At 28.9% G+C, this 27,263-nt stretch overlaps 1 protein-coding gene across 1 annotated transcript in view; it reads left to right on the plus strand.

Moving 5' to 3' along the window:
- LOC112688641 (nephrin-like) overlaps positions 1 to 27,263 on the plus strand; it is a 576,118-nt gene that overhangs the window by 494,505 nt on the left and 54,350 nt on the right. The window contains exon 4 of the mRNA XM_025561937.1: positions 1,387 to 1,494. Coding sequence (XP_025417722.1) covers positions 1,387 to 1,494 — 108 coding nt within the window. The remainder of the gene's footprint in view (positions 1 to 1,386; positions 1,495 to 27,263) is intronic.

The raw sequence follows: 27,263 nt of genomic DNA on the forward strand, positions 1-27,263 counted from the left end.
ACTGACGAACAAAACGTGGTCTTGAAACCGTCTTACGCATTGTAATATGTAAATCATGGGTTACTCTACACAGCCATCGTGGTCGGTGTAATGTAACGCTCGCAGATTCCTATGTCGATATTGCATTTTATATTTCATTACACATTTAGCTTCAAGTTTTTGCGCAACAGTTCTTCGTGTACGCGTCGATGTTATGTACGCATTTTTTTTTCTTCATAAGCAAAATGTTCACATAATTAATATAATGTCAGTACTGCATCTTACGAAATGTGCTCGTTACGACAAACGCTAATTTCGTTCGCGTATTTGTTTTCAATTAAAGTATTTGTTTGCAATTATTTTAACTGTCGCCAAGTAGTTGGTATTTTTTTGGTTTTTGGCATCATCGCCATATTCTAAATACATTTAAACTTTCAAACGGTCGATTCTACAGCATTTTTTTTTTTTTTTAAATTTCCAATATACATGATTGTAAACTTCATCACAGTCTTGAGGTCTCACTCCCGGCTATATCTCACACTTCTAAACACCTGAAATGTGTTCCACGGCCTAACGTATCTCTGATAATTGTATTTACCGTTGATTTTGATGATATTATTCGAATTCGGTAATCTGTCGTTAAAAATCGGTAGCGGCAACGTAAACGCGTCCATTAGACGTCAAAGGAATCGTTTGCGTAATTAGCTTGATAAAAAAAGAGTTCCTGAACAATGGATAACTATAGTTTATTTTTCTATTGCTTCCGTTACTACAAATCTTTGTTTATCGTGATGAAGGCAAATGTTTATGGCGACGTCTAGCTTATGCGCCCGCGCTGGGTGCTTCCAACTTTTAGGATAACGCATATTTTTATGTTATAAAGTCAACGCCAACACGTTTTGATTATCGTGTAGACCATCGATGGAGTGAGATAATGCAGATCGGTACACCATCATGGTCAGATAGTTATGTTAGTATATCAATGGAAAATCAATCGAATTCATTAGCGGCTGTTGACATTTACCACACGCACTATTATGTGTACGTTGGACACACTCATTACATCGAAATGATAATTATTACGTTGTTTTCCATCCACGACTGATAACCACGATGCGCTATTGTACACGGTATCATTATTCGATATGATGTTCATAAATGTTAATCGGAGTAGTTGTGTTATGACAACGATGCATGCGATTAGCAGTTATGTCTCTGTTTGAGAATGAAAAAATGTATCGATACAAATATAAAACACAGTATTCAATACACTCGCACCATACGCCACATATAGGCCATTCATTAATAACTATTTCCGAAATCATTGATAACATATTATTACATATATTAGTATACATGAAATCAACGTATTTTTACGGTTTTTATTTTTTTATTATTATTTTACAGTTCCACCGCAAAAACCAGTTATCTTGAGCGAGTACAACGAAGAGATAGATCACACAGGACCGTTTTACGAAGGCGACCGAGTGAAAATGACATGCATGGTATCCGGAGGTAATATCATTATTGTTATTATTATTTTTATATTCCTGACTTTCTCCTTAACTCTAAACAAAGACGAAAAGTCATTATGAATATAAATCAAAAAAATAAGAAGTATTATTTTTATTTTACACGCACCGTATAACGAAAATCGTAAACTATTTACAACTTAATAATAAAATAATTAATCTATAATCTTGTTTAGTTCAATGAATTCACATAAATATTGTATTTTCAATGACTGTTGTTTGATATAGTGTAGATGGAATTGATTGAATAAAAAGACAAAATATAAGAATCATTTCTATATAGACATTTTTTTTTAGAACTAAACATTTAAATTTAGTGCTCAAATGAGCACGCATAAATTAATTATACTTATAATTAATAAAGAACCTATAAAATATTTTTTATGAATATGGTTCATCACGGATAACTATAATTTTAATGACCGTGATGACTTGTGCGTTTTTCATGAGATTTTCATACATTGTAATAGTCTTAAAATCTCTCGCTTAAGCAAATTATTTAATAAATAAATGCTCACACATGATCGTATTATTATGTAAAATAAATACTTTTACTTTTTAGTTACCTACATATATGATGAGGTTAGTTGTAATTATAACGTATTCATTACACTAGTCACATAAACTTTATAACATGTAACTTAAAGTTGGATTAATATTAATATCTGTTAAAAGTTTTATCATTTATAATACGTGTCAGTAAAAGTGCAAAGAAGCATAAAACTCGTATACCTTATACATGTGTACAATCTTGTCAAAAACTTACAGTGTCGAGTTACTGAGTTATAAATTGCTAATCATTACATTCGTTCGGTGAACGCAAAATCGGACGACGTGTCTTTTTACACATATAATATCTCATGTTAAGTAACCGATACTGCAGTGCACTGATACACTTGTTTTATTTAACATTTTTGAGTAGCTTTGAAATATTCCATATGAAAATTTTGTCTGTTTCTACTTCATAATTAATTTTTTTTCAGAGATATTATGTAGGAGGATGATAAAAAAAAAATAAAAAAACTACTATGTGAAATGTTGATAATTTTTAAATTTTGTTAGAACTAAAAATGTTAATTGAAATTTTATGGTTATTAAAATTTATTTAGCTATTCGCCACGCTGCATGGTTGTTTAATTTTTATATTTAATTGTGTTTTTGAGAAACACGATATAAATTATTAAAATTCAGTATTTACACGCGCAATTTAATATATCCGATGAAAACTATTATTTCGTTCGATCTTAAATTCCAACATTGAACAAATTTTATTGGGGTAAATATATTTTTTTAAATTCCCGGTGAATCGACGAAGCGAGGAATAGTATTGATTTTTTTATTTTTATTATTTTAAAAACAAAATTTTCAAATGCACGAAAACGACCATAAAACGTATGGTTTTACATGGGAAATATAACACTTGTTCGATATTGACAATTTTTGGACTTTCTCAATGGCTAAACGTATAAAACCTAAAGCTATAAGAATTAACAATTCTTCTTGAACAATTTCTTTTGTAATTATATTGGAGTTGGAAGTCATAAAATTAGGATATTTATTTTTTATAATTATAACAACTACATCGTTATATATCACAAAACCATATTTTACATTGATACGAATAAATAAAATTAGTGCACACATCAGATACTCGAACATAGCTATATACCTATAACATAACCAGTATGATTCTAGTAATTTCCTTTACATCTTTTTATTTTTAAATTTTAAAAAAATTATTTTTGCTCCATATAATATCTATGATGTTTATATAGTCTACATCTAACAAAAGTCTTAAAATAACAATTTATAGTTAATCATATCCTTTTTAAAACAACGACCGTCAAGAAAAAATAAATAAAAGAAAATAAAAGCAGGCATTGAATAATTCATTGAAAAGTAATTCAAAAACTAAATTGTTGGTCAGTTTATGATATTTTAGATGTATTCTATATATAAACTAAAAATAATAGGACTTTGTAACGTTTGAAACTTGAAATAAAAATGTTCGTCACTAAAATTTCAAACATTTGATGGTAATATTATCTAAAAAATGTATCGGAAAACTAATTTTTAATAAAAATGTATATATATACTTATAATAAATTATATATTGTCTAAAAATTGGGATTATAACAAAAAATAAAAATAGATAACATAAACTATTGACACACATTTATATAATCATATATTTTTAAACATTTTTATCAGTATTTACTAGATATCGTATAATACAATAAATGTATTTATCATAATCTTGTAATATTGTTTAAAATATCTACTCGCAGCGTATTTTTATTTTATACTCAGTGTATTATTCTATATTTGTGTTTGAGCTCATAAATAAATTGTCATACTTTAAGAAATAATGTAAATTGTCTTAACGAATAACTTACCTTAGAAATATTATACGAATACTCTCTCACAACGGAATTTGGCAATTATAATGAGAAAAACACATATATTTAAATACTTGTAGAGTATTCAGAGTGCATTTCCGTCCGTTCGTTTTATATATATATATATATATATATATATATATATAAATAAAACATCTAAGGCATGATAAGAATGAGATAGGAAAATGTTTACATTTTCTACTGGTCATTTTATGATTATACACGAATACTAAGTAGTGATTATGTATCATTAAGTAGACCATGTGAAACTTGCAAATACATTGTACATTATTAGTTGATCAGCGTTTTGCAAATTATGTCCTTTATAAATAAATATGCCAATATTGATACTTCATTATATGTAGAACAAAAACTTTTATCCGATATGATTTATCGTTTAATATTGTAAGTCATTTTATAATGCATTGTTATAATTTTTCTACTTTGTATTTAACAAAATTCGAGCTTAAGGGTTTTAGTTTATGGCCAAAATATATTTAATAAAACCTACTTTACTGAAGCCAAGAAAAATATAGGTTTTTAATCATATTATATTGTCATACCAAACCAATAAAAATTAACGTCTTGGTGCAGTATAATTAAATACATGTAGTAAATTTCAATGCTTGGTTCTTCACAATAATATACCTGTATTAATTAATGAAATAATGAGTTATAATGAAAAAATAACAGTAACGTAAATACTCTATAATCAATACATATTTAGTATTTAAATTAATAATCAGAGTTTAGCTTATAGAATTTTGAGAATTTAGATACATTTTTAGGTTATGATAAAATATTTTGCTGGATTATCAAGATTTGAGTTCTTAAATTTGATGTACGAAAACCAGCAAAAAAATCTGGTTTATTTTAATGTTTTGAAGTCGAATCAGATATTAACTCAAAATATCATGATTTTCCGTATCGAATTTGAAATAGAGTAAAATTAAAGCATGTTAAAAAAATAAATAAGATCAGGGAATATATTCTTAATATTGAGAAATTTAAATAGTGTTTGGAATAATAGTGTTCATTACTAAAATACTGCAAGATTAAGAAGAAATAAAATAAATTATCCAGCTCTCACAGTGGTCTAAAATTATCCACGAGACTACCCGCTTAGTTTTGTTTCTTAAAACTTGGAAGGCTTTGAATTCCATCAACAGTAAAACAATATGCATGAATAAATTATGTTACTTTATACAATTTTTTTTTTCACATTTTAATTATAAAATACTTCAGCACATATAGTACTATTACAACTTTTTAATTTTTACAATTTTGTTTGTTATAAATTTAAATAAGTGATAAATTTTTTGATGACATAATTATTTATTGTGAGGATGATATGATAATGTGACATAATAATGTGATAACATATATGAATATAATAATAATTATAAGGTCTAGTATATTAATAATAATAATTAAATTATTATTATTATTATTAATAATGATCTTCATTTTTTGATGATGAGTCTTCTATGTCTGTTAAGAAAATGTCCTGAGGAATTTGAGGCCACGGGCGTCAATTGAATGTTTTTCTTTCTATATTGTAATGACAAGCACTGTCCAAGTTTTTAGTTTGGCGTGAAAGATTTTAAATTGATTTTAATCCATGTATTTATCAGGGGTATTCCCATGTCATTATGGATCTGACGATTTCTTAAACCACGATGCTTTGAGACATATCCTTAAGAATTTATTTTGTAGGATTTGGATTTTATTTATTTTAATTATAGAGGCAGTAGCCCATACAGGACAGTCATAAGTTATCAGTGGTCTGATTATTGTGGTGTAGAGAAGGAAAGATGATTTAATTTGGAGAGTTGATTTGTAATTCACTAAGGGGTAGAGAATTCTTATCCTGGTATATCCCTTAATGAGTTTTTTGTTTATGTGAATATTCCATATCAGTTTTTCATCGAGAAAAACACCATGGTATTTGACTGAGTCATCTTTTCTATTCCATTGTATGATTTGGTTGTTTATATAAATATTTCTTTGATAATTATATATTTTTAAGGTGAATATTTTAGCCACACTTTTAGTCGGATTTAGTTTCAGCTTCCATTTTTTTGAACCGGGAGGTAATTTCGTTTAATGAAGATTATAGTTTTTCGATTGATAAGTCTAATACGCTATCTTGTGTGAGGATTGTTGTGTCGTCCGCAAACATTGCCAGTTGAGAGTTAGAAGGATTGAGGATGTCAGACAGTAAATGTTAAAAAGAGTTTGCCCCAATACTGTTTCTTGTGGGACTCCAGATTTAATTTTGTGTTATATAGATAAGTCTGTGTCTATTTTCACTTGCAATGTTCTGTCTGTTATAAATTATGTGATGGTTTTTAACAGGTACATAGAAAGCTTAAGTGCTTTCGGTTTTATTTCAAGCCTGCAATACCAGACTTTATCAAAGGCTTGTGTTAAATCGAGTAAGACTGCTGTAGTATATTGTTTGTTTTCGAAACCGTGTACAATTATTTCTGATATACGCTGGATCTGATGGCATGTGGAGTGCTGTGTTTGGAAGCCTAATTGGTATTTTGGAATTATGTGTAAGAATGGTTTTATTCTATTCAGTAAAATCCTTTCATATAGTTTAGATATAGTTGGTAATAGGCTGATTGGTCTATAACTTGTGGGAGAGTTTGCTTGTTTTCCAGGTTTATGAATTAGGACTATTATAGCATGTTTCAATGTAAGGAGAAGAGGTACCTATACGCGTGGTTGAGTTAAATAGAGAGGCTAGATATGTTAATGCTTTTGATGTAAGGTTTTTTAAAATTTTGTTTGTTATTAAGTCATGGCCGGAACTTTTCTTGCTTGTTAATTTTGATATGATTAATTGTATTTCCTTGGGGGATGTTGGCGTGATAATGGTGTTATGCTCGTTATTAGTTATGTTCGACATTTGTTCTGAGTGTTCATTTTGATGATGAGTGTCATCTTCCATGGTGAAGCATGATTCAAAGTAGTCGACTTCGGACTTTTTTGCATTTGTGTCATATTTAGCTATTCCGTTTTTTAATGAGGATATTACCTTGCGCTGCTTAAGTATTATTTTTGTAGCTAACCAAAGATTTGAGTCATTTGAATTGATTTTTTCCAGGTATGCTCCGTAAGAGTTGTATCTTTAGACTAAAGTAAATTTTAAAACAAAATTATTATTTAAAAAATTGTTTAATGACGGATTTAATACTGATTGCAGTTAAAAAATCGGAATTGTCATTAAATCTTTTGTTCATTTCACTTAATATATTATCTACTACTGTAAAATATATAACTCGCATATTTAGAATCGTAATATCAGTACTTTTAAAACCAGCCGTTGAAGTTATAACATAATCGGTTAATGTACTATTAATATTCCAAAAATATGACAAAATGTTTGCAAAATGACGACAATAGAAACAAAAAATTGGATCTAATTGAACTGAATATTCAATTCAAGGGTATATTTTATACCAAGAACTTTGAAAACTACGTTGTTTCTTATCAATTTTTCGTCGGGAAAAATTAATGATTGGCTGTCTAGGTTTTTTACCAAAATTTAAATTAATATCGAGAACTTTTGCATTAAATGAATCGTTAAAAATTGAATTGTCGTTTAGTTTTACAATTTTTTTTGGTGGTTGATCTACTATATTATCATTATCATTTACTGTTTTAGTTTATTTAGGAACAGGTTTAAAAAATTGGCTAATTATTTTATTATAAATTATGAATTTTAACAAAATACAAAAAAAAAAAAAGAACAATTTATAATAGTTTTAAAATATACGCACAAAAAAATACAAAACGAAGACTCTCACTCACGGGCTCGGTTGTCAACCATGACAATAACTTAAAAGTCGGTTAATGTACGTAATATTTTACGTATAAATATTAAACGCACTATCGCCCGTGTACGGCGGTTTATATCTATTCGAGTGAGTGTTATTGTACTTTTTGTCCTTTTTGTCATATGATTAGATAATAATAATAATAATAATACATACATAAATACATTACCAACGGCTTGGTGTAATCACTACGATACTTCTATCGAGAGCTATCGGTTCACGTATAATAAACTTGTGGACGCAACGGTGTCCAAACGCATACTATAAAATTATTAATATACGTAAGTAAAATATGATTTTTTTTTTCTTTTTTCGTTTAATGACTTCTTAGACATTTTGTGTAAAAACATTGTTCGTTTTTTGCATCAAATTTAATTAAAAAATAATGATTAAATATATGTTGTATTAATAGTTTTGTAAATTTAAACTACTATATTTCTTTTTAATTTACCAAAATAAAACACACTTATAACTAAAACTAACTTGCAACAACTAATGTAATTTTTAAAATTGTTCAAAATTAAATACCTACAGTTATTCATTCAAAACTCGATAAAACGCAATTTGAGTTATTCTATATGTTATTATTATATACTATTAACATGTTTAAATCGATTAGTTTATTATAAGAATAAACTCCATTAAGAAATTAACTAAGCTTGTAAATATTATAAAAAACCATGTTTTTTCGACAGCTATTGACAATAAATTAAACTAGATTTCGTATTAAATATTGAATAATGTTTTATTTTATACCAATCGTATTCTTTCTTATGATGATTTTTTTTTTTTTTTTTCATCTAAATATTACTACAAATAATATTCTGAAAAAAATGCTGAATTAGTTGGTCTTACAATGAAACATATTCATTTTTCTCTTACTAAAATCAAGTAAATGGTAAATATTGTTGATGTTGTGTAAATAATTAATACAGATATAAACATTATTTTCAATCAGTTGAAAAATCAGCACAGATGATACTATGTAAAGAAGTTATTTTTCATACGTTCTTTTACGATACAGAAAAATATTTAAATATTTTAAGCTACAAAGTATGACAAATTAGTTTTTAATAAAATCCATTTAAGTAATTCTGATGAAATAACTTTAACATTTATAATATTTATTAATAATCTTAGAAATAAATTAGGTTCAATTAAACATATCTATAATATCATTAAAATTTGATATAAGTACATTTAAAAATTCATCTATTAAATTTTGTATTTTTAAAAGATTTCAGTACTATATAATACGTGGTAATGTTACATATAACCTATAACAGTATAATACCTTTGAACAAATTAAAATCATATAAAAATCGTTAAAAAAATAAAAAGAAACTATTATAATTTTCAATGTATTAATTTAACTCAGTTGTATACGAATACATATTATTTTTATTTTAACTATTATTCAAATCTATAACAAAATGTCATAAAATAAACGGAAAATAAAATCATAATGGATGACTAATATCGACAATGGTTATAATAAAATATTTGTAGACTTTAATTAACCTTAATATAAACTATTGATTACCTCAAAGTCTTATTCACAAACATCGACAATGGTGCCTATTTTATAACATTAAATATAACAAATAGTTTTTTATTAATCAAAAAAAATATATGAAAATAAAAAAAACTATTGGACATAAAAAATGACAACAAACATTGAATGAGATATTACTTCCTTAAAGATTGACCTTCATTGTGAAAAAATTGTTTTTTTTTTTTTCATCAAAAGGTGTCTGATTTTTTTTGATTTTCAGAATCACATCAAAGCATGCGGATAGTGCATAAATAAATACAGAAATGCAGAAATAAATAAATACGACCAACTTAGTTTTAATATTATTTTAATAATAGCTAATCGACGTTTTGATATGAACTGAGAGTTATAATCATTTATTTTATGGAATAAAAAATAATTTATTCTAATAATGAAAGATTACATAATTTGTTTTTCCATTTATTGAGGTGTCTTGCAGTGCTATAAAAATATTTTACGAACTCGTTTAGATATTATCGCTCTGGACTATTAAATTACGGGGTTTTTTTTTCTGGATTTATTTATAAAGAAAAAATATATTTTAAGGTCCTATATTTGCCAGTGAAATAGTACATTTCAGTTAGCCTACATATTATATGTTATATTATTTTAAAAACCAGACAAATATTTATTAGTAGATAATAATTATTAATCAAATTGTGCCAGCCAACATCAAAGTTTAACTCATCGCTGAAATTGCATACCATCCAATTTGGTGCTTTCACGTCGTTTATTTAAACAAAAACACAATTTACGATTCAAATGACGTGTCTAACGAAAACATCATCTCCGAAGTTTCATCTACCTATTGCAAGATATCTCAAACTCATTTAAATTTCAAATCACCCCCACGTACAACTATATTTCAATAGTTATCAATCATACTGAATAAATGATGGAATCAAATGATTTTGCATGCAACGTCTAGCTGATCAAAATATTGTGATTTCTTAATTATAAAATTTACATAAAATGACTTAAAATGACTTGACGATGAGTATGGGTGCACTTAATATGCATTATAAAGAAATGCGTCATAATTTTCGTAAACATCGATTACATCAAACGAAACATTTTTTTTTTTTTACTAATGTAAATATGGAGTTAACTCATCTCCATTAATTTTGAACAAAAATCTTGTACTTATATTTTATATAGACTAGTTACAGAAAGAAAAAACCTCATCCCTGTTTGTCGCCGAAACAGATTAATATTTTTCTTCATCGTGTTTTATTTCGGAAACAACTGCGTGATAGTAACCTATATGCGCAATATTCGCTGAACTTTTTTTTCCGTCTTGGTACTCGTTACCAGTGATGTAAAAATACCGTATTTCATTTTTTAATTGTGTAATACGTTTATTATACATGTATTACACGTGTATAATACAGTATTATACAAAAATGTTATGGTGTTTACATAATTGTTAAATATATAACTGCCGAAGTGTAATAAGAATGTATGATCAATAGAAATATTAGAAATTATTAGGTCAACCCATAATAAAAAGAAACAGTAACTAACGTTTAGAAATTTCAATTAATTGTAACTTGTTGCCTGTAGGTAATTAAATAGAATTAATATAATTTAGTATAATATTATACTATGGTCTACTGTCTAAAATTATGACTTATTACTCAAGTTTATAACTTGGCACTTATCACATGTATCACTACGATTTACAAATATTTCGACTAGAATCATGGAACTTAATTTAATAGGTCTATCGTTTATGGCTAGAATATTTCTTTATAATGGACAATGAGCGTATTCTCTATGATCTCTTTTCTATGATCGATACCAACCGGCAACAACCTACCAATAACTATTTTTCTTGTGTGGCCGAGCTCCGTTGTTTTATTACTATTATTACTTATCACTGTTATCTACCATTTATTGTATTTTACTTTTTTATACTTGACGTATAATACGCCTGTATTATACAATATTATACAATATGTATTATACAATTTAGATTACTGCTTGTTACCGAACATCAAAGTATAGAGTTATATTTTTCATCGTATACCTGAGTATTATTATTCATATCTAACGCAAATGAAATACCCACAGGAGTCGAGTTATAAAACTGACAAATATTGAATAGGGTTTGTTGCAAAACAAATTTTCATATTTTATTTTTTTCTAAGTATTTTTTATCTGTCTGTGTACCGGTGCCTGGATAAGCCGTTCATAAATTCACCAACAACCTGAGATTACTGTCAAAAGATCAAAAATGTTATATTATTAACGTGAGCACAATAATACTGGACATACACGAATATAAAATTGTTTCGTTCTCGTTTACCTTTTACTCAGCCTAGATATTTTACCATTAGAAATGTTTTGTTAGCGGAATTCTACTTTTTTGTTTTTCTCCGATACGCGGTCGTCCATATTTTTACTGATCACCGTCTTCAGATTATCCGATTTCTCTATATTATTTTATGATAAAATCTCTAAAAAGACATGTTATGGTTCACGCGAATCGATTTCCGGATAATCGCGTTGCCCAACTCATTTGGAATTTTCGGAGCGTTCCTAATACTCTCCTACCAATAAAGATCAATAGGCATTTGGATAACATAGCAATAGGCCCGCAACACACGAAAACACGATTACATTTAGACGGACCACGTGCCGTTTTTGAAGAAAATCTAGAAAATCTAATTTGAATTACGTCATGATCTGCAATGCTAAAATTATCATTTATATTTTTAATATTGATTTTTTTTTTTCTTCTGGTTCGTAACCGAAAGTTTTTCTGTACGACTTTGATGAAACGTTATTCGAAATTCGTCCAGCGGAATCGTTGGTTTTGTTGTTTTTTTTTCTTTTTTGTTCAATAGTCCGTGATATTGTAGGACTTCAAAATACCATTTAGGACATAATTTTTTCTGTATATCATAATAAATATAATGCATCATAGCCAATTATAATATAAGGTGCTTGCATTGTTGTGAGACGCTCCGTTAGCTCTTATCGAGTTGCTTTCATTTATATGATACATTTATAAGCAATAATGTATATTATATTAGGTGTGTTATATTGAATAGTAAATTCACCTTGAGTGTGCTATACAATGAATATTAAAATTGCAATGCGTAAAACATAATAGTAAGTAAGTACTTGCATTGTAACAAAAGCAACAATTTTTGATTAAAAAAAAATAATAATAATACCAATAAAATTAAAATCAATACATGTAAAATTCATAAAAATAATGGGTTATACTTCAATTTTTTTCTTTATTTCTCATTAGAGCTATTGCCTTTAGACATTTCAATTTGACATTTTCAATTTAAGCATCAATAAAATAAAAAAGGAACATATTAATCTTTTCTTTTTTTTTTGTACATAGTAAAATAAGGATTATGACAAGTTATGCATATAGGCTTCAATCAAAAGAAAGCGGAATATCTAATTTATATATAGAACTGTAAAAAAATAAAAATAAAATACCACAGAATATATACTACCATATATTTTTCTACGATTTATTTGATCATTATTAAATATTTGATAGAATACTGAATAAAAAAGAAAAGTTGACTCTAAATCGAGATTAAAAAAAGTTCAAAAAAGGATATTGCCACAGTAATTTTCTGAGCAACACAAAATAATAAGAATACAAAATGTACTATAATAAGTACTTAGGAATTGTAACAATAAATTAATATCCAATGATAGACTTATACACATAATTTTATTTTATTCCAACAGTCACAGATACCATTTTATTTGTAATTATTTTCTTGTTATCAGTTATTATTATTTCACATTTGTCGTTGTTTCGCACTGGTGCAGTTTAATAAAAATTAAAAGTTGTGTTACACGACTTCATTCACCAAATGGTTTACCGCGTATTTGTTATTTAAATCCATAACAATCAGCGGCAGGGTATTAATAATCTGACCCGTGATAGCAAACTCGTTAATACGACCACCGATCGGTAACCTTAAACGTAACTGGATAATGGACGCATGGTTAAACCTTAGAATAAAATTGCACCAGGTGGACTAGCCCTAGATGATAACCCCCAGTCTACAAATATTGTTTTTAGTATTAGGATGGAATTTTTTCATTACATCAACCGATTTATATTTTACTTTTAGTTTTCCATCTAAGATTCAGAATATACGAGTATTACTTTATAAACTTGATATCAGCATGATTTCCGTACGACGTAGAAAAGTTAGAAGTTAAGAAATACATTTTTTAGCAATGATCAGTTTATCAGTATATTCGTATCGGATGTATATAAATATTATAAACTCTTAAAGAAAATTATGTTTCCACTCATGTTTTCTACTTTTATAATATATATATATATATATATATATATATATATATATATATATATATATAGAAAACTATATAAATAATAGTGTATTTAAATTTCAAGATAGTTTTAAAAGATTATGTAAAATTAATTATTAATATAAATGTATAAAAAATGATCTCAAATTGAACGTTTAAACTTTTAAAAATATTCTTCAAATATATTATAGCATATAAAGTTCTCACTAACATTCTAATTTTTATTTAAAAAAAAAAACGTACATTTAAAATTCGTATCAAATAAACTTATCTATAAGGAAAAAAAATATTTTATAGTTTAATTATAAATTTTAAATTGCTTAAGATTTTATAAATTCTTAAATCCCAACACAATGATCAAAATGTATTGCTATGCTTACATTTCTCTAAAATGTCGTCAATTTCACTCGCTTTATAAGTTTGTCCCTAGCTTAGTAAAATTATCAAATAATGGAAAATCATATTTTCAAGGTACAGACTGCACAAAATACATAGTAGTATAGCAGTTAGGTTAGACTACATGTAACTATACAAAGTGTGTTCAAATTTTTCTATTTTAAATGTTGCTTTGTAAAAAACTCTTAGTACATTTTTACGAACCTGATGAGTATATTGTATACCTATTACACGAATGTTGAGATAGAATGTATATTTATTTACTGGTAATTTATTTTTATGTTTATAAATGTTTTATCTAAAACGTTCGTTTCTCGAGTTAACCATAACCCGCGATCATATGTAATATTGTAACCGTTTGCATTTTAAATTGTTCTTTTCAATTCACATGAGATACATTATTTCACATACCTTCATATTTGACTGTGCATTTTTCGTTTAGTATTTTTAAACAAATTTAAGTAAATAAATAAAAAAATTTTTTTCAACCAAAAATAAGTACATTTTGTAAAACAATCAAAATGATGGTTTTCTTAAAATGAATAAAATGTACATTTTAAATTATCAGGTTAACCTGTACAACAATTTATTTTCAAGAAAACGAATGCGCAAAAACCGAAACAACATTAAAAAAATATAAAACATGATTAAAATATAAATTTATGCTAAGTATTTAATATACGGAATAAAATTTACGGTCCTGATAGTGCACGCTAAAAAAGTTTGACTTATTCTAATAAAGTGCATAAAAAATGGAAATAATAATAATCTCCTCGTAGAATTATTTATCAGTTATATTAAATTTAAAAACACAAATACTAAGGCATATATTTTAATATCCAGTTAATAGTAAATGTAATACAAAATATACTTTATAACTAGATAAATAATTTAGTGTATAATACACTTGAGTACCTGTGTATAAAAAAATTAAAATTAAATACAAGTCGAATTAATAATAACATTATACAATTCGGTTATGAAAACAATATATTACTCGAATGTATCATAGTGTTATAATTTAAAATAGTTTTAATCTATGCAGATTAAGTGGTCAGAAGTATTAGAATGTTACCATGAGCTAAAGTTGGAGTGGACTAGTATCAAGCTATCATAACAAATCCATTTAAATTTATTAACGGTAAGCCCTACTATATTGTAGTAACTACAACCAATTTTAAAGTTATGGTTGTGAAATAGATTTTAGATTGTCTAAAACACAAGTTCGACTTCCGTTGTATCCATTATAGAAAATAAATCTAGCCGGGGAAATTTTCCACCATGCAAAGATAATGGTCTGCCTTATAAAACGTTTGTAAAGGACAATATATATATACGGATGGTTTGTATTTATCCTGTGTTGCGACTTTTATATTACCGTCTACATTTGTATTCACGTCCTTGTACAATCAGTCCCTGTGGCAAGCAATTTAAAACCATTATGGAATTAAAAACGATTTTAACTTAACTGTGTGCGGTCTAATAGAGCATTCAAGAAAACGAAATAACAAAAAAAGAAAAACCAACTATATTTATGGCGATATACCGTACTTACCAAAAATAATTATTTTTTGTTCTTGTTCTTGGTATCACACCGGTGTGAAACGGCCACGAGTATACGTATGTATTGATTTTTGCGGTATTCCTTAGTTCATTGTGATATTGTACGCGTATGATCTGATTCAGAAGCCTATCGATTTTAGTTTTTGTTTTCCCCCGCTCGATACTCACGAGAATTTCAGTAATCATAATATTTTACGCAAAAAGTGTACGCGGATATGATTACTTATGATATTTGCTTACGTAGGTACGTACGGCGACAAGGTTGATTATTCTTGTCGTTCGACGACCACGTTTTCATATAAATTTGTTTCATTGAAATACAGCATTCTATTACCATGTATGCAGTACGAATACTTTGAAGGAAACAACTTGAAATAACTCTTTGATTCATTATATTCGTGAGAAATTATTATTTTATTTAATTTATTTTTTTGAGCTCAACTGATTATTTGATTTAGCCCACACGGGATGGTTGTTGACGTTATTTATTTGGTTTTTATCGAAACTATAATATTATACGGTAGAAATATAGCTTGAAAAATTGTGATAGTATTAATGTTTTTAATTTGTTTTTTTTTTTTTTTATGTATAATAATATATATATTAAACATACTACACTGCATACCAAATCAAATCAAAACCAGCGAACAGTCTAATTAAGTGCACATAAGACATGGATGTGTTCATTTGTGAAATTCGATTACATCCGCAGTCGATTTTCAGATGCAATTAGGACTTCTAAGTTCCGAATGAACTATATGATTGGTCGTGAAAAAAAACCCATTTAAAAGTCGTTTATTTTATTATAGCATTAGGAATACACATATACGTATCCATGTTGTTTATTATGATTAAAAGTTTTAACTGCCCATATTGTACGTATATAATTTAGTTGTTTTAATCATTTGTTTTTTTTTTTTTTTATGGAAGTGTTGGGAGGGGTTGTTAACGTGTATCGAGTTCCCGGGACACATATATGGATCACGTGGACAGCAGAACCGGATACAGACGAAACCACTGAGATATTATAATAATGACAATGGGCATACCATATGTAATGACGAATTTTGGCGATGTTTAATAATTGAAGCGGACATTTCTCGAAAGGACCGGAAGAGAATTGCAAGAGGTGGTTGTTCTTGTTAGCGCATTAACGAGGAATAAACGAAACATTTCGCTAGGGAGGTAAACAAGACGATTATAAATGGCCGAAATTATATATTTCGCTGCTAACGGCCCTCGTTAAAATCCTCTATGCGCTTGCGAGATTTCGACAACACAACGGATAAAGTGAAACAAAACAAATAAATAACAGTGATAATAAAAAAAAAAAAAGTAATGAAATTCAGTAAAATAACGTTATGGGCGCATTTATTGACGTCGACGGCTAATAAAAATCATGCAAGGCGATAATATGTTTAATCGAACATGCGTTTCCTCAAAGTGTCGTCAAAAACCGGTAATACCGGTATGCAAAAATAACCTCTAATATTGGTTTTGAACCAAACAACGATTATTTTGTTTTAATCGGTCGACTTAAGATCCCATTATAGTGAAAAACTAAATTATGAAACTAATTATTATCATTATTGGATAATGTTTAAAATGTAAAATAATGTACCATTAATTTTCTTCGAACAAATGAAACATTATGTGTACCGTTTTACATAGTCTGCACTATCTATACATATATTATAATATAATATCTCTCATTGCTCTTCTTTTTTTTTTTTTTTTTTTTTTTAATAAATAACAATAAACTTAAAGAAATATAATATTCCTTTTGTTTGGTAAAATAATGATAATCCCTTTTGGCCGCATTTATTGTAACGAAGGTAATATAGTAGGTATATTCTTAATTAAATTTATGAATTGTAAAACGTTCTGAACACATCTATCAACCAAAAAATAAAAATAAAAATAAATAAATATTATTTTAAGTCTAATAAACGGATAAATTTGTTACTTTGATATTGTAAGTCTGTAGAAATCTGAAAAATAATGAAGGGTTCCTACGGTGGTAATGATAGTGTAATAAACTATACCGTCAAGACGTATTTTAAAGGGATGCAAACTCTTTAGGCCATATTCAACAAATGCAAGTATAAATTCTAAGAATTATTGAATACGATTTATTTTGGCTGATGAGTACAGATATATGACGTAAATAAGTTATTGATATTAACGGTTTATTGTTTTTAATTAAACTAAATCATAGACTTAAAATAGTATCTCGGTTGTTCCAACTATCAGGATTAATAGCATTAAATTTGTAGTGTATTAATTGATGTGTCAGTTTGTACTGTATTGTTTCATACGGAATTGAATGTATCGTAAAACTATTTTTCACCGTGAAAGAAAAAGGCTTGGTTGCATTAAAACTTAAGTGCAATTGTATAAAATACAAAAAATCAATTAATCGGCGCAAAAATATTATACGTACACAGCGAGCAATTATCATTGTTATTTGTCTTGGACCATCACCATAGTAACAAATATTTTTAACACGTATTCGTTTTTGTACATTATTCTTGACGTAAAAAATAAAACGTATCGTTTGTGAAGTTCTTAATGTATTTGTTCCATAAGTATACCGCGTTGTTGTCCTAAGATCAATATTCCAAAAGTAAACACTCCCATGCGCGTAGTATGTTGAGTGTAACAGGAAATTATACCTTGGGTGGTACTACTACTGAATAAGTCGTTTTTCTAATGGAAAAGTTAAGAAAAAAGAAACTTGTTAAAAACCGTTCAAATTCAGCAAGCGTTTATATTTGTTCTTATCGAAAAAAAGTAGTTTTATGTTTTATTATTTGAAAACGTTACGTGGCTACACGTATCTAATATTAAGACTTGGGAGATGTTTTATGTTGTTTTTTTTTTTTTTACAAACATTTTTACGTTTGATCGCATCGGCATAACTGATGATTTTCACAGACGATGGTGATTTTTTTTTTAATCTTAACGGCTGCATTCGAATTACATGCGGAAAAAAAGACCAATGTTTGACAACAACCGAATTGCGTGCGCGGTTTTTTCAAGACATAGCTGAATTGCGTGCGTGGTTTCTTCATGACAGAGCTGAATTGCGTGCGCATATTTTATTTAAAGACAACCGGTTTTCACCAAGCTGGATGTGTCGGCCGGAGAATCATTTATCTATATCTAATATGATGGCTATATATGGGTATTACAAATATATTTCAATTTGTAGAAATCTTAAAAAATGTACAAACCGATGTTTATGTCAAAATTCGTAGCTCAAATGTAACAAAAAAACAACGGGAGGTATTAGAAAAAGAAGATTATATTAACGACATTATGCATCAATTTCAAAATAAAATGTTAACTCCTTTGGAATTTATTGAAAAGTTGGCGTACAAAAATTTGCCAGTTGAGTTTTAAGTTTGAATACAAAACTCAAATATATATATATATACATATATATATATATATAAACAAACCTATTATTTTTTATTTATTTTTCTTATTTTTATAATATTTAGACTGAAATTTTAAATTACATTTTTTGCTACTCATATAAAATATTTAAATATAATCGTTTTTACGAGATACCTAATAATTTTATTGTATTATCACTTGAATTAATATTGTTTTAATAATTTGTATTCGAAGAATAAATGTATTCTTTAATTATTTAGTGTAACTCATTGGTTCATTTAAAGGTAAAAAAAAAAATTGTCCGCAAAATGTGTGATCTGGCACACCGTGCGGCACTGTATCTCGCACGTAACTCGGCTCTGTTACAAAAAAACCGCGCACGCAACTCAACCCTGTTATGAAAAAACCACGCACGCAATTCGACCCAGAAAACGATTTTTGCACGCAACTTGGAACCGCCGATCTTAACTATTGGTCTTTTTAGGAGTGCTCTTCGTTAAAATATATGTTTTTAGAAAACAAATTGTGTTTCGGTGTAATATGTGTATTTTTTTTTTTTACATAAACACTTTACGATTAAACAGCACTAACGAAATGTTTTGTAAATGTTCTGAATATCGTTATCACTAATTTATATTTATTTAAGTTTTTTTTTTTTGTTTATTTTTCGTGTACCGATTCGGTACACCGTTCTTCGTAATAATTACACTGCCGACTGATTGGCACTGCGCACTCGGCGTCGGAATCCTACCACCACCGCTGTCATTACTGCCGTTCCAGTGGCGACGATGACGACGACTAGAGACGATTTCGCCCCCGTTTCCGGATCACGTTACGTTTCACCCGGACGTTTTAATCGCGCGTCTTCCGCGCGGCGCACAGCTTCCGGAGGGATTCGAAACTCGCGCGCAATACGGCGTGCACGCGTCGCACGTCCAATAACGCTTGCGCGCGTCGTACCCAACAGTGCGCCCCGACAACAATGATAATAATTATGATAATTATTATAACAATAATCATAACGATGGCGGTGCGCCGCGAAGCTTCTGAATGCGAAACGACGTGTTTACGGGCCCGTCCGCGATAACGGCACATCATAATGCGCATAAATGATCCGTTGGATTCGTCTTTAGCCCGTCATCGTCCGGCGTGAATATTAAACCGCGTAGTCGAAGGATTTCCGAGCGCGGTACTAGACGTGGACAGAATTTCGATTTCGCAAGATCGTACGAGAGAAACAAATTAAACATCACGCTATCAATAATGAAATCATTACCTGTTGTACGGTACGTACCCGACGGATGATTTCTAAAACGATTTTCGTGTGACGAAATAAAATCTTTAGAAACTAAAATGTTCTATTTGCATTTCAATTAAAATTAATTATGCGTTGCGGACAGGCATGGATACATTTCAGGGAACGGTCTTGAACCCGTAAACGATCCTCTCTCCTGAACACGTCATAACCTCGGGTTCGTATTGGTATTTAGATTGAATTGTCACATGACGATTGTTCATGAATTGATAAACGGTTTTAATTTTAATTAAATAATTCATTTTTTAATTAAATTGATAAAACGAGGATAGAGTGCCAATTGACATTTAGGGCGGAAAAACCTGAAAAACATATACACCGTTCACCCGTCACGTACGTTTATAATTCGTCACGAGAACTCATCAAAATGTAGACGATCTTTTTAAAACAGAATTTCAAGCAACTTTAGGCGCGAGCATGTGTATAGTATTTGAAGAGTACATTCATGTCCGTTGGAAACAGTAATTATTTATCAAATCAGTCCATTACAGCATTTTTATGTTTTTACTGCTAATGGAAATTTGTTGCTGCATAACGAACCGACCGAGTGACCATTGGAATTAAAGTTATTACGATTTAGTCGTGTCCGGTAGTCACTACTAGGCACAAAGCCTTTATATTCCAAATGTAACTATCAGACTGGTTTATTATAACCAATATATATATATATATATATATATATGTACTGTGTTGTGTAGATTGTAAATATATTTATTTAAGGAAAAACAAATCTCTCATCGTTGTAGAAACCAATTTCACGGTACCAAAACATTCTTATTATTCAAAAACGTTTACACAGATAAGAAGAGAAGAGACTGTCGAGAAAAATATTGAGCATGCGAACTGATTTTGTTAATTTAATCTCTATCTGGTTCGTATTGTATAAAACGGAAGAAGAAAAAAAACACGTTGCTGAATATCATTCGGCGTTACAATATTAACAATGGCTGAAGGATTCAGTGAAAATATTTTGACCAATGATACAACATTGTCAACTTGCCATCTTAGTGTTAAATATAACACTTGCGTTCAAAACATTTTGCCGGTTCCGTAACCCAACAGTTAACACGTGGTTGCTACGTGGTCAGTTTTTGTAGGCAAATAGCGTGACTCCACTTTGTCAAAAAGTATTAACGTTAAACGCAGCAAACAAAAAACTTATTTCATACCTAACGATTACTATAAAGAACATATCATTTTCGATGATATAGCGCATTGTTGTGTATAGTCTAACTAAAGTCTTATCGAAGCTTTGAAATATTTTTTTTGTATTTTATGGTTTGTGCATCTTTCATCGGGGACCAATCGAATTGATATCATCAGGCCTATTGGATTTTGAAATAATTCACCGAAATAAAATTCACATATATACCAAAGGTTCTACCCTGGTACCGGAAACTCGCCTCGCACTCTTATTGTTTCCGACCGTAATTGGTCAACATTCGTCGTCGTCGAAGCACTCGGGATTCTAGGTTATTTATATTTCTTGTCATTTTCGTATAACGACCGACTGAACAATCTCATTTGTAAAATTACATAGAAACAAAGGAAATAAAACGTGGAGTTTCGTTTTCACACCAATTTAAACTTTTAGGAATATGGTAGGTACACAAACAACGCAGTTGAGTTTATTTGAAAATTATCATTCGCCATAAATTGTAAATCTGATAAAACTCCTACACTGAACCTCTCAGAAGTTCACTCAACTTTAGCCTATCGCAATGCATAAGATTCTTACGATTCTCCCCGATGTTCGGGACTCAACACGTTGTCTGTGATTTATTTATGGCTACGTGTGCAACATTGCATTACGTGTAAACCAGAGTGATGAGATAATATAATTTCTTGCATCGACTTCCTTCATGGTTAAAGTACCTATATAGATTTTTAAACATCAACGTGCACGTTTGGAATGTTTCGATTTTGATAGAACAATAATACACTTCACCACTTCAAAATGGGCATTTTTTTTTTATCTAATAATAAATAAATTAATTAATGATTCGACCGCTTCAACATAAATGTAAATGTGTACATTTTTATACATTATATTTAATATGCATAAAATTAAAAAAGAAAAACAGCCTTTAAGAAATGTATATGTTTATATTCAGAAATTGATTTATTCTGTTATTTTTATGTAAATCAACGAATTAGTCATTGAAACGGTTTTTAATAATTATATTTACAAATTTCTATGGAACAAATCAATAAAAATAATGATTCTGTGAAAACTATTGAAAAATATGTGTTTTGGTAATTTAAAACGTATTTTTAGTTGAGCATTATTAAAATTAATTATGTAGAAAATAAAAAACTTTAAAATAAATACACATACATTATGTTTACTTAAAAAATAGTTATTTTTTGTATTTTATTTATAATTACTTTATGAATTGCATAAATTTATTAAAATAATTAAAAATTATCATTTGTCTAAATACACAAATATAAGTACTCAGTAAAAGTTTTGATTTACCACAATTAATATTTATAAATTGATTACTAAATAATTTATATTGTTCAATTTTAATAAGAGATCGTTTAATATTCAATTTCATAAGACTAATACAATTTTTGTCGACTTTCCAGTTACTTTTTTTCTTTTTTTTTTTTAATTTGTCTATAAAGTAAATCTTATAAAGAACTTTGTATCCAAATTTGAGGCTTGAAGTATAAAAATGGAATTTTATATACATTTTTAATTACAAAATTACAGCTGATTTTCGTAATTTTTATCATTCTGTTGAAATATAATAGTTTTTATTATTATTATTATTATTTTTTTTTTTTTTTTTTTTTAATTAAACTTAATTATTTTTTCATTAAACAGTAAAAGATACAAATGAGAAACTTTGTATTCAATTATAAAGACTTTTGTTTATTAAACATTTTTTATTGACATTTTGAAAAGAAGCAAAGATAGCATGTCAATTTCAATTTTTATAAATAGCTAAATAGGAATTAAACTTATTATGTTCAATCGCATGTTTTATTTTTATATAATTACAATAACATTTAAAGTATATAGTATAGTTTATAGGTTCAAAAAAATGTTCTACCTCCTTTTTAGAAGAATTTTTAACGAATCGAGTAAAATAAATAGTAAAAACAATATCACTCGTGGCGATTGTATTGTATAATATTGTTTTTTTAGTTTAATAGTTATTCTAAAAGTTTCATATAGAACTTTATTGACTAGAATATACACTAATGATATTTTAAAAAGATCATTTTTGGAATTTCCTTGTAGCCCTCAAGAAAATTGCAAGAAACTACCAAAAAACCATGACCCGATGGAAAACCAGACTTAGATTCCCGCAGGACAGAAAAACTTTCTACATTATTTTACAACTTTTTAATAGCTCTGAGAACTTGAAATGTTCACTGATTATTTATTTTAGTAATAAATATTGAAAATACTGCTACGTGTTTGTTCAAAACATTTTCTTTCCTGGTTATTTTTTCACCATGTCCATTTTCACAATTGACCGAATCGTCTCAGAGTAAATTATTTCGTATAATGATTTTTCGATGCACTTGCTGAAATCTGATATTGGGGTTGAATAAACTTTTATTTTGGAGAAAAGTCTACTTATCGTCTTATTTAACAGTACATTTATAGGTAATTAATGTATTGTGCAATTAAAGAATTTATGTATAGTAATAATATATGTACACATTATATAGTCGAAAAAAAAGAAAGAAAATAAAATTAGAAAAAAATAGCAATTAGCACTAATTGCACGAAGAAAAATGTCTGACATAGGTTTATCAATTAACTGAAAACATTTTAGCATTATTTTTCGTAATTGCTTCTGAACCTTGGGATGTGTTTCACTCAACGTTCAAAGTCTATGAGTTAGGTTCCTTCATATAAATTGAATTGGTTTGGTAAAAGAGGCTGAAACAAGCTGCTTACATGCTTTACCTTGTTTAAGTTTTTAATGAGTAAAACAAAATCCCTTGTAAACGTGAGATAATTAGGTGTATTGAGTTTAACGCTTTTATACGTTTTCGAATGTTTGAATTTTGTTACCAATCGCTAACGAGATTTAATGAAATTAAAACGTCTAATAGTCACGTACATATTTTTATCTGATCGTTGACATTCGATTGTTATGCTGCAAAACTTCTCGATCGGACGCTTTGGGTTTAGCCTGGAGTAAAATATCACGTGGATTTGCGACAACGCATATGTTGAGCGATTAACATTGTCTTTAAGAACACTAAGCTCACGTACATTGTACCATTAGTGGTAACAGTTGGGTGGCATAATCCGAACACATGCTAATCCGAAATACGCGGTAATACGAATGGGTTTGAGAATTACCGTATCACCCTATATAAATATGTACATGTGTTAAAAAAAAAAAAATCAATATTTTAAACGAACAAGTAGGTGTATAATATGTTCTTTGTCCTTTTCAATTATACATGGATAAACATTAATTTCAAAATTTTATTTAAAAGATAGTTAAATATTTTTCTTTTATAACTCGTAGGTAATCGAAACGACTCTTTTCTCTGATCTCCTTCGGATAATCACCGTAGTTGTAGTAATAGTGTTACTCAAACGACTGTTGATGGTATTTAATCATAACTTTCCAAATCGTACGTGGTGGTTTCAGTGATAATTAGTATTGAAGCAGAACGATAGTACACTCAATATTTGTTTATTTTTTATAATAGGCAACTAACAAACTGAATTTTCTTTTTACTCTGCACATCTTTTAATTATCTGGAATAGTGGCGTTTATAGGGGGGGCAGTGGGCTACAGCCCCCCAAAATGTTTTAAAAAACATAAAATTATTTTAAACAAATGTTATATTTTATGTTGCTTTATGCTTATTTAGAATTTGTGTCCAACATCAAATCGTTGTGGGATATTCTGTAAATGAAATGTAAATAAGTACCTACTGTTTCTTGTTAGTAATTTTTAGATAGCAGTGGTAATTTAACACTGTCCATAGTAGCCCATCCCAAAAATATTTTCTGTATACGCCACTTATCTGGCAATTGACTTTGCTTATTATTTCGTAATAAATAAGTATCCTCATATTAAAAAAAAAAAAAAATTTATACGTATACTTTGAATTTTCGTCTAAAGATTATATTGATTAGGTAACCTAGTTTACGTACGCTAGAGCCGAGGGTAAAACGAGAGTACAGCCTGCGCCGGGAGGCGAAGCACAGTTTTATCGGTGCTCTGGTGACACACGCATGCTCCTGTGAGACTCCGAATGATGGGGGGGAGGGCGTAACGACGGGTCCTTTGCCGTGTTTATCTGTTCGTTTTTCACATCAAGTTGGACTGGCGATTTCGCGCCAAATGTAAACCTACGAGACGGCCGTACGCGAAAACCTTCGATCCCATATGCGCGCGTGCAATACGGCCTACCCGGGCGAACGGGCGTCCATATGTTACCCGTAGCCGGGTGTGTACAATAAAACTTTGTCTTCCAACCGTTTTCGGTATTGGTAATGCGTACTCGTATAATATCTCGACCGGAAGGCAGCGAAGACGATATCGATTTAACGGGCGTGCATAATAATAACGTTCACCTTTCACATAATATCCTATACTCTAAATAAATGTACATACACATATATTATACATATATAAATATACATATATTCTTGCCGTTTATATCTAACACGCTTACGATAGTTTTGAACGGGGGGAGGGGGAAGAAATCGCACGATAATAATAAAACTTTTGATGCTCGTTATATTTGGCCGAAGCCTTCGACGAGATCCTCTTTTTGCGTCCCTTCGCCCTGCCCTATCGATCACCATATGATTATATATATATATATATATATATGATTTTCTTACAACGGTGACCACGGTCGTAATATATAACATTATAATATGATATTGCGGTCGAGGTCCTAACCAGTGGTCAATAACCAAAAAAATTGGCCATCATTTGTTATCCGAAACGTGCGCGCACACACGGCAAATCCTATTGAGACCAGGTGGTCGTAGACAGACTGTTGAGTTTTAGTGTTATCCGGACAAAGACCTCACGCTTTTCTTATGTATGTATGTATACATGTAGTAAAGAAGTTACACACATTCCTCGGTATTATAATCCGTTTCGGGTACGCGTTGGTCACACCGCTCTTGTATATAAATAGGTCATTACTGATCCAATTAAAAATATTCACATTTTTCGTAATTCGGCTGGAAAACAAAATGTGAAAACGAAATTCGTCACTAATAAAAAAAATTGTATTTCAATAATATTCACGAACATTTCACGGTCCGATCGATTTATTGAAACGGCAAACGGTGTTACGCGACGACTGAACGCGTTTTAATTTATTCAGAGTTCTTTGAATTAAAAAAGTTCAGCTCAATGGTTCGGACGTAATTGGCAGGATGTCATTATTTGAAATTAAATGTTTAATATGCAGGTATTTATGAAAACCAGAAGGCATATTATTGAAATATCACTTATTATATTTACATCAACATACTGGACTCGTGGAAGTTGATCGTTGACATGAATGTTAGATTCTACTACATAATTGCAATTACAATTTTTGTACATTCTCGGTTGGTTTCGTCAAAAGTTATTAATGAAATTGATTTTTTTCTTTTTTGTGGTTAAAATATTTCTTGGCCATTCTTACATCTCGTCAGTTAAAGACGTCTGACAATTATATATTATGAAACGTACTATCCTATATGATGTAAAGAACAATTAAGATTGAATAAGATTTAAGACTAGGTACAATTTTGAATATTAACTCGTTTATACTATAGTTTTTCATTATCAGTGTACAATCGACATCTATAAACACTGTACAGTGATTATAGATACAGTGGTTATACCTACTTCTAAAATAATTTTGTCTTTATCTATTGAAATATGCCTCTACATTGACCGATAACTGTTAATTTATTATTTTAATATTATATAATATAAAGGTAATATAGGATAT

This window comes from Sipha flava, unplaced genomic scaffold (assembly GCF_003268045.1).
Source record: "Sipha flava isolate LNK unplaced genomic scaffold, YSA_version1 3_pilon_pilon, whole genome shotgun sequence".
In the NCBI taxonomy this organism is placed as follows: domain Eukaryota; kingdom Metazoa; phylum Arthropoda; class Insecta; order Hemiptera; family Aphididae; genus Sipha; species Sipha flava.